Raw genomic sequence first — 11,384 nt, 5'->3', positions numbered from 1 at the left:
TTGCAAGATTGTGCAGGGATTCCTAGGGCTGTACTTCGAGGTATTGGAGTTAACCAAGGGCAGTTAAGTGATTTTTTTTTTCTTGGTGAATATATATTGCTCATAGCAGTGCATGGCTTGGAAGGAACTAAAATGGTCCCATTGGATCTGCTGCTGAATTTTGATGGGTTGTCAGAAGAAATGAGCTTCTTGTTCCTGGCCTGAGACACACAGATATAGACTCCTAGGGGGTGTTTTCAGGGGGAAATAAATCACATTTCAGTATCCAAGTGCAGGAGGAGGTGGTAAGCAGCAGGCAAGAATAGATGGAAGGATATAAAATGCACTCAGTTGGGGTGTTTTCTTATTTCTACCAAATGCCTCTTTCACATTTTCAAACTCAGACGAAGTTGCAGAATGCAAACATATGGCGAGGTGAAAAAGGGTGGATTTGGCTGAACAGAAAAGAATTTTTAAAATCTCTCTTTACAACTTTGCCTCCTCTTTCTTCTCTCACAGGTGAAGTGGAAAGGGAAGGATTTGTTTGATTTAGTATGCCGGACACTGGGACTCCGGGAAACCTGGTTCTTCGGCCTTCAGTACACCATCAAAGACACGGTGGCTTGGCTCAAAATGGACAAGAAGGTTGGAGCTTACCTTCCCCTTGTGAGGTTGTGTGTGGTGAGGAGGGAGGATATGTTTTCCTCTCTTTTGGCATACCTGAGATTGCATCAGGTGTGCTACAAAAGCGAACTGGGAGAAGTCCATTTAAACCTCGTAACCACTGCACCTATAAATCAAGATGAGAAGAATTAGCTGGGATTTGCCCCTAATATCTCTCCTAAGCCTGTGAGGCTGCTCACCTGGATCCCCTCAGGGCGTTTTGGGAGGCAGCCATGCTGGGATGCTAAACTTTGAGGGAACTGAATGTAAGTGAAGCCTGATAGTTTCTTTAAGAGAATCTCTCATGTGCTCCCAAATGACCAATCTTTCGGAAACTTGCTTTCTGAGATACTGTGCAAGTAGTGGAAAAGTGAGGTTACACTTTGGCTTCTTCTTACTTGATGTTTGTTGTGGTTTGAGATGCCCAAAGTGCTTGGGAGGAGGAAGAATAGAGAGAAAAGGCGAGGGAAATGTGGGAGGGAATCCCTTCTGAGCTGATGAATGCTTAGCTGGAGCATTGCTGGATGTGGTGCTACTTGAACCCAAATGGTGTTGTGCTAAAAAAAGAGCAGCCAGTAATTGCAACTGGCAGGGAAGTCTTGGTGAATCCCTCATGTCGCCCTAAGGTTTTAGACTAAGATAAATCCAAGCTGGATGAGCACAAAAAGAAAGATAACAAGGAGCAATGCTGCTATTCAGCAATGCAGGGAACGACCTGGGAGCCTGCTGGTGGTGGTGAAGGACTAAGCATTGCAGAGGAGCGGAAGAGACAGCACATACACAACAGATCAAGATCAGCCTTGGCTTAGTGCAAGCAGCTCATTCCTCATGCTCTTTGTTCTTGCCTCATTTGTTTTCTGTATAGTTACAACTGTCAGAAATCTGCCTTTTTTCTTCTCTCTTTTTTTTCCCCTGTTGTTTTTTTTAACTGTGGTTTCTGGGCTACTTAGCTCAGTTCGTACATCCTAGGTGCCAAAAATGTTTGACAAAAGCTATTCAGGATGGGAGAGCTGTGTCTCTGCTCCAAGAGACAGCAGCACTGTTGAGGCCAGGAGTGGTAGCTAAAGGGCTTTTGTGTCTCCCCAGGTGCTGGATCATGATGTTCCCACTGAGGAGCCTGTCACTTTTCACTTCCTGGCCAAGTTTTATCCTGAGAATGCAGAGGAGGAGCTGGTGCAGGAGATCACCCAGCACTTGTTCTTCCTGCAGGTAGGAGCCTGGTAAATGCACCCCATTCCGCACTCCAAGGAGTCAGAAGCCAGGGCAGGCAGAAGTGCAGGAGGGTTGCAGAGTCTAAGCAGGTCAGCTGGCAAAGTGTGGACCCTCACTGTTACATTTGCCCATGCTCTGAAAGGAGCTGTCTTCAACTGTAACAAAAATGTTTTAAAATAGATCAAAGATGATTTGTCTGATGGAGCAATAGCAGGTGCCCAGATTTACAAACTTAGTAAACTGGTGATTAGTAATATTGATGTGTTGCAGCTAAAGTAAATGGCTCTATTGGATACAAAGGACATGACACTGAATCTCTGCTCCCTGCAGTACGGTGTTATTTGCACAGAGAGATGGACCTTGCCTTTATACCCAAGAGCATTGCTAGGTGAAACAGGATACCACTCGAAAAGAGCCAGTGCAATCAACCTGTTCCTGGTCAGTGAGGTTCACTTCTTTCCTGTAGAGTCTCCAAACATTTGGAGCAGAAGAAAATCCCAGAAGGACAATCATGTCAGAAGCTGTGGCAAAAGCTGAGTAGGAGGGAAAACCTCCTACCAGGTGCCAGCTGCCCCACAGTCACATGTAGTTGCACATTAAGTGCCTGGCAAGTGTGAGGACTGGCTTTGGAGGCTTGCTGTAAGCACACTACTGTCTTCTGTCATGGGGTATCAGCTCAGCTGAGAAATGAAGCCCTGTTAGCAGAGGCACTCTCTGGTTCAAGCAAACATCAACTATTTCCTATAAAGAGGTATGTGAACACACAAAAGACACTGCAGGCAGAAAGGCTACAGGCCTGAGACTTAGTCAGGTCCCAGGTTCTGATGGGGATGTCTTGACTACTTCTATGTCTTTTCAAAGTGCATGGCTTTTCATCTGATGCTTCTAAAAATAATGGATGCTCATATTCTTAGGTTTGCTACACCAAAGTAGAGGCAATCTGGGCTCTTGGAAATACAATTTTAGGGTTCCTCCCCCTTCCTTTCTCCCTTGAAATGAGTATTAAACTGGTCGCACCAACCCATTAATGCTTCTTGTTCCAAAGCTGGTCTTTGGTCTTCAGGGCTAAGGAGCTTCTAAATGCAAAATACTTCTGTTAAACTTCCCAGCTCTGTTCTGTGTTCCGCTGTCTCCTGGCAGATATTTCTAAATGTCTAGTTTGCCACAGGCTTTGTCCTTGATGAGGAAAAGTACTTCTGGCATGTTTGAGAAAAATCAGAGAGGAAAAAGCAGTAAAAGCTGTATATTTGTAAATGCAGACCATGACTTTTCTGCTAGGATTTCTGATAATATGAGAGGAGGCTGCACTCCCATAACACGTGTGGAAAACAAGAGCACACGTAAGCCTGCAAGCTTTCTTTTTTTATCTTAATGCAGAAGAACATCTTCTGTGATTAAGTTTTAACAGACTTTGAGAACACAGTACATGCTATAAATTCACATTGGTGCTAACTGTATCTCTGCAACAATCCGTTTAGCCTCCCATGGGAATAGAATGCTTGTTTTGTTTTGTTTTAATCTGTGTTCAGGGAAAATTTAATGTGTAAAACAAAAAATATCAAACATGACATGTTTAATTTTTTTAATGCGGAGAAGCCAGGTACTGTAACACAGTGGTTCGTGGGAGCTGTATGTTTGCTCTCCTAGGAGGTGACCTGTGGCTCTGTGCTCAGCGGAATTAGTAACTGCTTTGAATGCTGGTGCATGCCAACTCCTAATGAGGCCTGTGTATCCCAGGAAAAAGCCTCTGTGTGATCAGAGAATGAGTTACTAACTTTTTTTTTAAATGAAATACGTGGATGTCATTTCAACACATAGCTTATGCCTGAAGAGGTTTTAACTCTGTATTTACACATGAGATTTTTTTTTTCCTCTTGCCTTTAGCAGTAGGATGTAGGTTCTGCTGTTTTCTATGTATAAATTTAGCTCTTCCTGCAAACCTGTCTGAAAAAGGCAGACTGCAAAAGTCTACACTCGTCCCTTCAGAGATTTCCTGGGCCTGAATTGTAACTGCTATTAGGAAAACCATTAACTGGCTAGTTGACAGCCATAGTTAAACTGCAGCCATCTGCTGTGACAGTCGTGCTTTGCACAGCCCCAGTAAACCTGTTATGTGTCCTTCATTTTTCTGTGCAGGTAAAGAAGCAGATTTTGGATGAGAAGATCTATTGCCCTCCCGAGGCTTCAGTGCTGCTGGCTTCCTATGCCGTCCAAGCCAAGGTAGGCGTGGAGGAGCTGGAGAGGGTTTCCAGCCACCTGTGGACGTCAGGCAGTGGGTAGCTTCACTCTTCAGAAGGTGCTTTGTGATTCTTCCATTTCCCAAGCAAGTGGAAGACACGGAAAATTATTAGTGTGGTTCTGCCACTTCCAAATTTTTAACAATATTACCTTTTCTGCACCTGTGATTCCTAGCTGCCTTCTGATTTTGGGTAGATTTTTACAGTCTCTTTACAGGGCTCTTTGACAAATGCTCAGCTTAGGAGCTGCAGCCTACTGAAGTGTGGGTTAGCATCACTGCAATCTTGGAGGACTCTTCCTGTCCTCTCCCTGAGCTTTAGTTGGTTGATCGTGGGCATTTGACCTCACCAGACAGGTGAAATTCTCTGTGGTCATTACATCTTCCCCTTCGTTGGCTGCGTGCTACTGCTCCAGACCCAGATTTGGGTTTTTTGCTGGGGACCTATTTAAAAGAACATTGTTTTCAAATCCAAAACATGCAGCTTTAGACAGGAGATAGCAGGAGTAGCCTGAGGAGTGAGGTAGGGATGTTCCTATAGAAGGTCAGAGCTGTTTACCACCATACCTGCATAACTCTTACTGAATTAAGGGCTTTCATAGCTGAGCACTGAAGATGCAGGAGAGGGAGTTTGCCTCTGTTGCCTGAAGAGGTAAAAAATGAGCCTTTTCCATGAATCCAGTCCTTAGTGTTTCACAATTGCTTTTCCTAGCTTGCCTGATAATGTTTCTCATAAAGCTTGAGTCCCTGCCCAATTTTGTCCAAGGGCTGTGTGGCACTTAATATTGCTTAATGATGAATGTTTGAGTTTACTAGAAAGAGGTATTTTCTCCTCATATCGATGAAAACAGGTTTCGTGAGAGAGACTCATGAGACAGGGAAAAACGAGTGGTTTCTAAAAATGTTTGTATTTGCATCAAACATTCATCACTTGTGTTAAGAGTGCATGAGCAAACAGTCACTTGGCTTTCTATCTTGTGACCCAGTGAGCTGGAGATCCATAGGAGATGACTACTTCTGTTGCCAAAATGAATAAGCCGTTGGGTAAATATTGAGCCCTGTTAACTTGTGGCTGTGACAGCTCCTGTTCACCTGATCAAGAACAGGCTGTAGTTCAGTACAGGATTGCTGTGCTATYGTGTTGCCTTGTCCTACAGCTTGGCTGCTCACCTTGGGCTCAGACACCCTTGATTCACTCAATATTCACTTGTCCTGGGAGGAGGACAGCTGGAATTGGAGTGGTTTTCCTAATCCGCAAATTTTGATTCTGCAGAGAGGTTATCCGATGGGAGAGGAATGCCTTTCCTTGTCCTAGTTAACACACCTTGGTGTCTGCTTCAGGCACGACTTTTTCTTGTGGCTCCTCTTATCTAAGCAAGTCCTAGGCTGTGTTTTCGTGTCAGTTTTTCTGTGTTGATAAGCTGGAGGCAAAATCCTTAGTCTGGAGGTGGGAAGAGGCATTGTAGGGGGTTGCCTCCTTCCAATGATACAGGATAGCAGTGTCTTTCCCGGGGTACAGGCGTTGTTTCTGGACAAGAAGGTGGCCGCGAAGCCCAGCACTTTCATTAATGATGTGCTGATTTCTATCATGAGAGGCAAAATAGCCTTGCATCCGGTGTTTGCACCTGAAGTAGCCATTTGAGTGAGAGCAAGGCTGGTTTGTACTGCTGTTACCCACTTATGTGAAATAACAAAATGAGTGGGGTGGAAGTGTCAAAAATAAAAGCTTGTTTCTCTTCTCTAGCACTGCATTCCTCTGGCGAGTTGCTGTGTGTTTTCACTTCCAGCCTTGCACTCAAACCACCCACACTTCTGTTGAGTGTTGGTTGGGTTTCAGGTTTTAAACAGCAAGAAGAGGCATAGACTCTAGTGAAAAACATTTCCCTGCAGAAAAATGATCATGTTCAAGAGGTTTTTCCTTTTCTTGCCCCTAAAATGCAAATCATTGCTGTGTGGCAGGCCTTTTCAGATCATGCAGCATTTCAGCACCCGGAAAGAAGGCTTTTTGTTTGTTTGTTTGTTTTTCCAAAACAGCTAATACTTCACGTGAATGGTTTAGAACTGAATATACCCATATTTATGCAGGTAAGCCAGGTGTGTGAATGATGTGAGGACAACTTCCATGTGTAAACAAAAATATTAATCACACAGCTCAATTAAGAAGAGCTGAATTTCCCTGACAGTTTTGGAATAATGATTTAATTGAGAATGGCTTTAAAGATATATTTGCGGAATCACTTGAGCCAACGTGTACTGCAATGCTTGGGTTGTTTGATTTCTTTTTTTCTTCTTTTTTTCTCCCCCCCCCCCACTTGTGAATAATTAATGTTCTCATCCAGCCTCTCTCAGTACAAATACTCCTTTGGGACACAGCAATATTTTCATGACATGAAAATCACATAATCTGTACTTAGCCTTGGATCTTCATAGCAGATCACACAAAAAAAGCAATCACTTTAATCCTATTTGCTGTTCTTTTTATCACCCCAAAGTGATTTGTTTTCTGCCTGTCCAAGGTTGCTGGAGTTTTGTAGTATCTGCCAGCGCTGCCTTTTCACTGCTGCTCCCTTTTTGCCCTGGGTCCAGGCACTGCGTCCCTGCAATGAGCACCTGCAGGCCTTGGGAGAGAGATACTTGCCTGCTGCCGAGCAGCCTCCTGAATGAAATCTGCAGCATTTTTGTTACATGAATTGAAAGCTGAGTCAATGCTGATTGCTGCATGCTTCCTTTGCATCTGCGCTGACACCAGATCAGTATTTGAGCTTTTAATCCGTGCTTATCTGGTTTGAAATGTCACTAACTGTGCTGCTCAGAGGATGTATGGATGGGCTGGCAGTGCTGAGTGTTGGTCTTAATGAGTGACATCATGGTCCTGGCATGAAAAGGAGATGGATTTGGAAAGTTTGCTGACTTTTAACACAAGCACCGGGTCTGTCTTGGTCTCGATTTAAAGATTGTTGCCATTTTGCACTTTCTGAGCTGAGGCTTTTCCAGAGAGCTGGGAAGGAAAGGCTGTTTCCCCTGCAAAGTGGCTTGAGAAAGTGGCGCTGTGCCTTATATAAATGGGAAATGCTGCGTTGGAAGTCTTGTTTGCTAGATCAATGAAAATCACAGCATTTACTGTGCACACCTTGTGTCCAGTATCCAGGTTATTTGCATTGCTGGTTTCTGGTTGGTTCCTCCCTCCCACCCTGTGTGGGAGGTAAATTTATTTTCACATGCGCCACAGGGATGCTTGGCTTTCGAGTCTGCTAATAAGCAGTTTTTATTTCTCGATTGCTTTACACAATGCTCAAAAAGATTTGAATCTAAACAAGCATAAGGAATTATTGGGTGCACTTACCAGGTCAGAAGTGCACACAATCAGTTCCTAAGAGTTGTAAGAGAAAAGAGATTTTCTTTTTTCTTCTCTTTTTTTCTTCTCCTGGCTTTTATCGCAAATTTGGCATCAGCACAGTTTCTGCTTCTTTTCAGTATGGCGACTACGACCCCAATGTGCACAAGCGAGGCTTCCTGGCACAGGAGGAGCTGCTACCGAAGCGGGTAAGGAGCTCGGCAGAGTGCGAAGGTGAATTTGCAGGCTAGATGGCGGTTTGGGTGACAAAGCCTATCACAGAGAGGCGATCTGTGGTTCTGCCTCCCTTTGCAAGGCAACCAGTCCAAAAAAATATGCGGAGGGAGGAGAATTCAACCACTTCCTGAAATAATTTAAAGCAAAATACAAGCAGAGGTTTTCTTTCTAGTGGGTTTTCCAGTTGCACCCTGCAAGATACTAGGGAGATGGGAGCACAGGGGAATGAAAGAGCTGGCCTGAGCACACCCAGCGGAGAGGAGACATCAGGCTGACAGGACACTCAAGAGGGGACATTGGAGAGATATCTGTCTTGTTTGCTGGGTAAGGAGGCTGGCGAGAACAGCAGCATGACCAAATCTCTTTCCCTCTGCCCAGGTGATAAACCTCTACCAGATGACTCCAGAGATGTGGGAAGAGCGAATAACGGCCTGGTATGCTGAGCATCGCGGCAGAGCAAGGTGAACATGTGCTGGCAGTGCCTGTGGCTTTTCAACAGTCCTCTCAGCCGGAGGGTCTCAGCAGCTTCGACAGATGATGGATGAACTCTGTGATCCACTTCCTTGGGATTGCACTGGACAGAAGGGAGTGTAAAGATGGAGCTGAGTTTATCCAGCAAGAATGTGGCTTGTGCTACCTGAAATGGGAAGCTGGTTTGGCACCTTCTTTCCCTTTCCCCAGCCAAGCAGCATGGCAGATGTATAATGTAAAGCCAGGCCGATCCTGTTCCAGTATCATTATTTCAGCTATGAGAATTGCCCCAGAACTAGCTAAACTGTGCAAAATTTCATGTGGATTGGGGTTAGATCAAGCTAACATTTAAGTCTGTAGAATTTAACTTTCTTTCCCATGCAGAAATAAACTGTTGCCTAGAACTGTGTCCCTGCAGAAATGCAGGGCACCTGTGTGATGTTCTGTGGGTAGGGTTAATCCTGACAAACTTACAGCAGACCCAAGAAGGGCAAAGCACCTTCTCTGATTGCTCTGAACATGCCCTGCTGCCTGCTGCTCACTGATGGGATCCTAGGGAGAATTTAGGACTGTTGTTAAGCAGGGACTCCCAGCTAGAAATTCTTTTTCTGTTTAAGGGATTGGGAAATGAACCAAGCAGGGCCTGAAATGCTGCATTGTGCTGGGCAGGTGTTAACCACCGTTAAGATGCCGGCAATCTTAAGTAGGCTGGGATTTGCTGCGGGTCTTTATTGATCCTGCGTGCAAATACAGGCTTGACCTGTGCTGTAGAGATCAGAAGGAGCTGCTGTCTCGCTTTCTCTGTTGCTGGCAAACATCTCTAACTGCCTCTTTCTTTTTTAACCTATCTGACAGAGATGAAGCTGAAATAGAGTATTTGAAGATAGCTCAGGACTTGGAGATGTATGGAGTGAACTATTTTGCAATTAAGGTGAGTGCAGGTGACGGGTTGTGTTTTCAAGGCATGCTAAGCTTCTTGCGTTAGTCTTCTGCGTCGCTGAAGGACAACAATTGCACAGGAGGAGCCTTGGAGAGCCCATAGATGAGAGAGGTGGCCACAGTATGCTGTGAGAGCCGCTGCCACGGAACGATTTGCCTCTAGCTGCCTGGGAGGCAGAAGCGGCTTTAACACGCAGCACTGCGGGATCACTGCTCAGTGCTGGAGGAAGCTCATAGTGACTCGGTTTATGTCAAATCATCCCTGAGTCAAATAAAAGGGTTTTCTGCTCTTTTCCTTTCCTCTGTAGAACAAAAAGGGCACTGAACTGCTGCTTGGAGTTGATGCCTTGGGTCTTCACATTTATGACCCAGACAACAGGCTGACCCCCAAAATCTCCTTCCCGTGGAATGAGATCCGGAATATTTCCTACAGTGATAAAGAGGTACGGTTACATCTGCCCTCTCCAAAAGGTCCACAATTACAATTAAAATGATTTCTCTTAACTCCTCTTTCTGCTATGTTTGTTGTTACCAACTTAGCTAAGCTTAGCTTCTCCAATAGAAACCTTAATTTTAAGGCATTTTGAAATTTTCCAGAAGTGAGCGTGCAAGAGGTGAACCATGACTTGTTCTATTTATTGCTAGAGTGTGTACAAACCCTCTCTTTAACTGTTCCAAAAACAAAATTGCTGTTGATGTGCTTAGTCCAAGTGTCAAAGTTCAGAAGGTGAGATCCCTGTTTTAGTGCACCGAGGCTTCTTATATTGTTAAATATAGTAAAATGTATTCCTGGTGAGAGGAGCTCTTGCTTCTTGCTGTATCATTATGTCATTTTGAACTTTCAGACTGCCAGGCTGGGGCGTGACAGTTGGATTTTTTTTTTTTTGAGGTTGAGTAATTTAAGCCCACTGTTGGATAGACTTATATTAAACCCAAAATATAAAGGAGATATACAGATCTCCTTCTGAACTGTTGGCCACCAAACCTAGTTGGGAACAGCAGGGAAATGGGCTGTGGAAGTGCAGCTGATCTGTTGATTCTTTTCCATCTGTGAGAACTGCCCAGAGGAAACCAATTGCCTTCATGGTAAGGAAGAAAATCAGCTTTTTTTAAATAAAATTGTTTTCTAGTCTAAGCATGGTATTAATTAGGATGAAAGCTAAAGTTTTCTCACCAGCTCCATTTACTGTAGGTCCTGGGAAGTTTTGTAAGGAGTAAGTCCATGGTGGAGCGCTCACTCATTTTCAGCGCAGCAGCTAACTGTTTCCAAAGCCATTTACTTGTTTGTGGGTTTTTGCTTGTTTGTGGGTTTTAACACAACAGTTCAGTGCAGCGAAAGATGCCTGATTGCACTTTGCCTCTGAAACTTGAGGATTGAAGCCTCTGCTGCCAGGCCTTGACACAGACAGTAACAGATCTTTCTCTGGGGGAAAGACCTGCCATCTTCTATCAGGTCAATAATCTGTGTGCTAAGATAACCACAAGTAGAGCTGATGTGATGGTAAACAGGCTAATAGCTAAGCTTGACAGCTACACTGACATGACAGAGGTGTTTAATCTTCTGTAACAAGTATCAACTGTTAGGTGGAGCTGAAACTCCTCTTTGGCATATTCTCACTGCAGCGAGTGGTGACTTGCATGGGTTGTGCTGGGGCCCAAGTCTAGGGACTTTTGTGTATGTCTGTCTGTGCGAAAGCCTGGAAAGATTGGCTCTTTAAACTGACAAAATAAAACACTGCTGGGGCACGTTCTGCCCAGCCCTTTTCAGGCAGTGCAACATATTGACAAATAGGCCAGGTTTAATGGATACAGACTGCCTGCTGTGGCGCTCTCTCTTCAGCAGGTTATTTTTGTAGGTTGTGGGGGAGTGATGGAGTATGTGCCTGCCTTCCAAAAAACGCAGTGTTGCAGAGCACTCAATCTTCCGAATTATCCTGTTGTTAGTCCCAAGTCATCTGTCTATCTGGGGACTGTATTGCCAAAAATCTTGAATATGAGGTGTCGCCAAATCCTCGAGAGAATTGTTATGGGGAAATACTTAGACAAGGCTGAACCCAGGACGTGGCTGAAGCTGCTCAGTTGGCTCATGAAGTGTAAATACAAATCACAGCAAGGGCACAATATTTTAGGTTGAAGAGCAGTCTGGTAACATGTCTGAGTTTCTGGAGAACAAAATGCACAGAAAAATCCTGCTGGGGAGCCCTGGTGAGTGGAGACATCCATGCAAAGGATGACTGCTCCTCTTTCTATGTTCCTCATTTAACCTTCCTCCCATCCGTTGGGTCACTGAGCTGATTTCTCTAACGTCCTCTG

At 44.5% G+C, this 11,384-nt stretch overlaps 1 protein-coding gene across 1 annotated transcript in view; it reads left to right on the top strand.

Annotated features, from left to right (window-relative positions):
• Positions 1-498: 498 nt before the first annotated feature.
• NF2 (NF2, moesin-ezrin-radixin like (MERLIN) tumor suppressor) overlaps positions 499-11,384 on the top strand; it is a gene marked incomplete at its 5' end in the record, with an annotated part of 29,559 nt that continues 18,673 nt past the window's right edge. Inside the window, 8 exons of the mRNA XM_085311670.1 lie at positions 499-624; positions 1,729-1,851; positions 3,991-4,074; positions 6,125-6,175; positions 7,565-7,633; positions 8,040-8,122; positions 8,988-9,063; positions 9,380-9,514. Coding sequence (XP_085167796.1) covers positions 499-624; positions 1,729-1,851; positions 3,991-4,074; positions 6,125-6,175; positions 7,565-7,633; positions 8,040-8,122; positions 8,988-9,063; positions 9,380-9,514 — 747 coding nt within the window. The remainder of the gene's footprint in view (positions 625-1,728; positions 1,852-3,990; positions 4,075-6,124; positions 6,176-7,564; positions 7,634-8,039; positions 8,123-8,987; positions 9,064-9,379; positions 9,515-11,384) is intronic.

The sequence above is a fragment of the Rhea americana genome, unplaced genomic scaffold (genome assembly GCF_003343005.1).
Source record: "Rhea americana isolate MKP2758 unplaced genomic scaffold, rheAme1 scaffold_347, whole genome shotgun sequence".
Classification (NCBI taxonomy): domain Eukaryota; kingdom Metazoa; phylum Chordata; class Aves; order Rheiformes; family Rheidae; genus Rhea; species Rhea americana.
The sequence above is the reverse complement of the archived record's forward strand: the minus strand, read 5'-3'. Positions and strand labels throughout refer to the sequence as shown.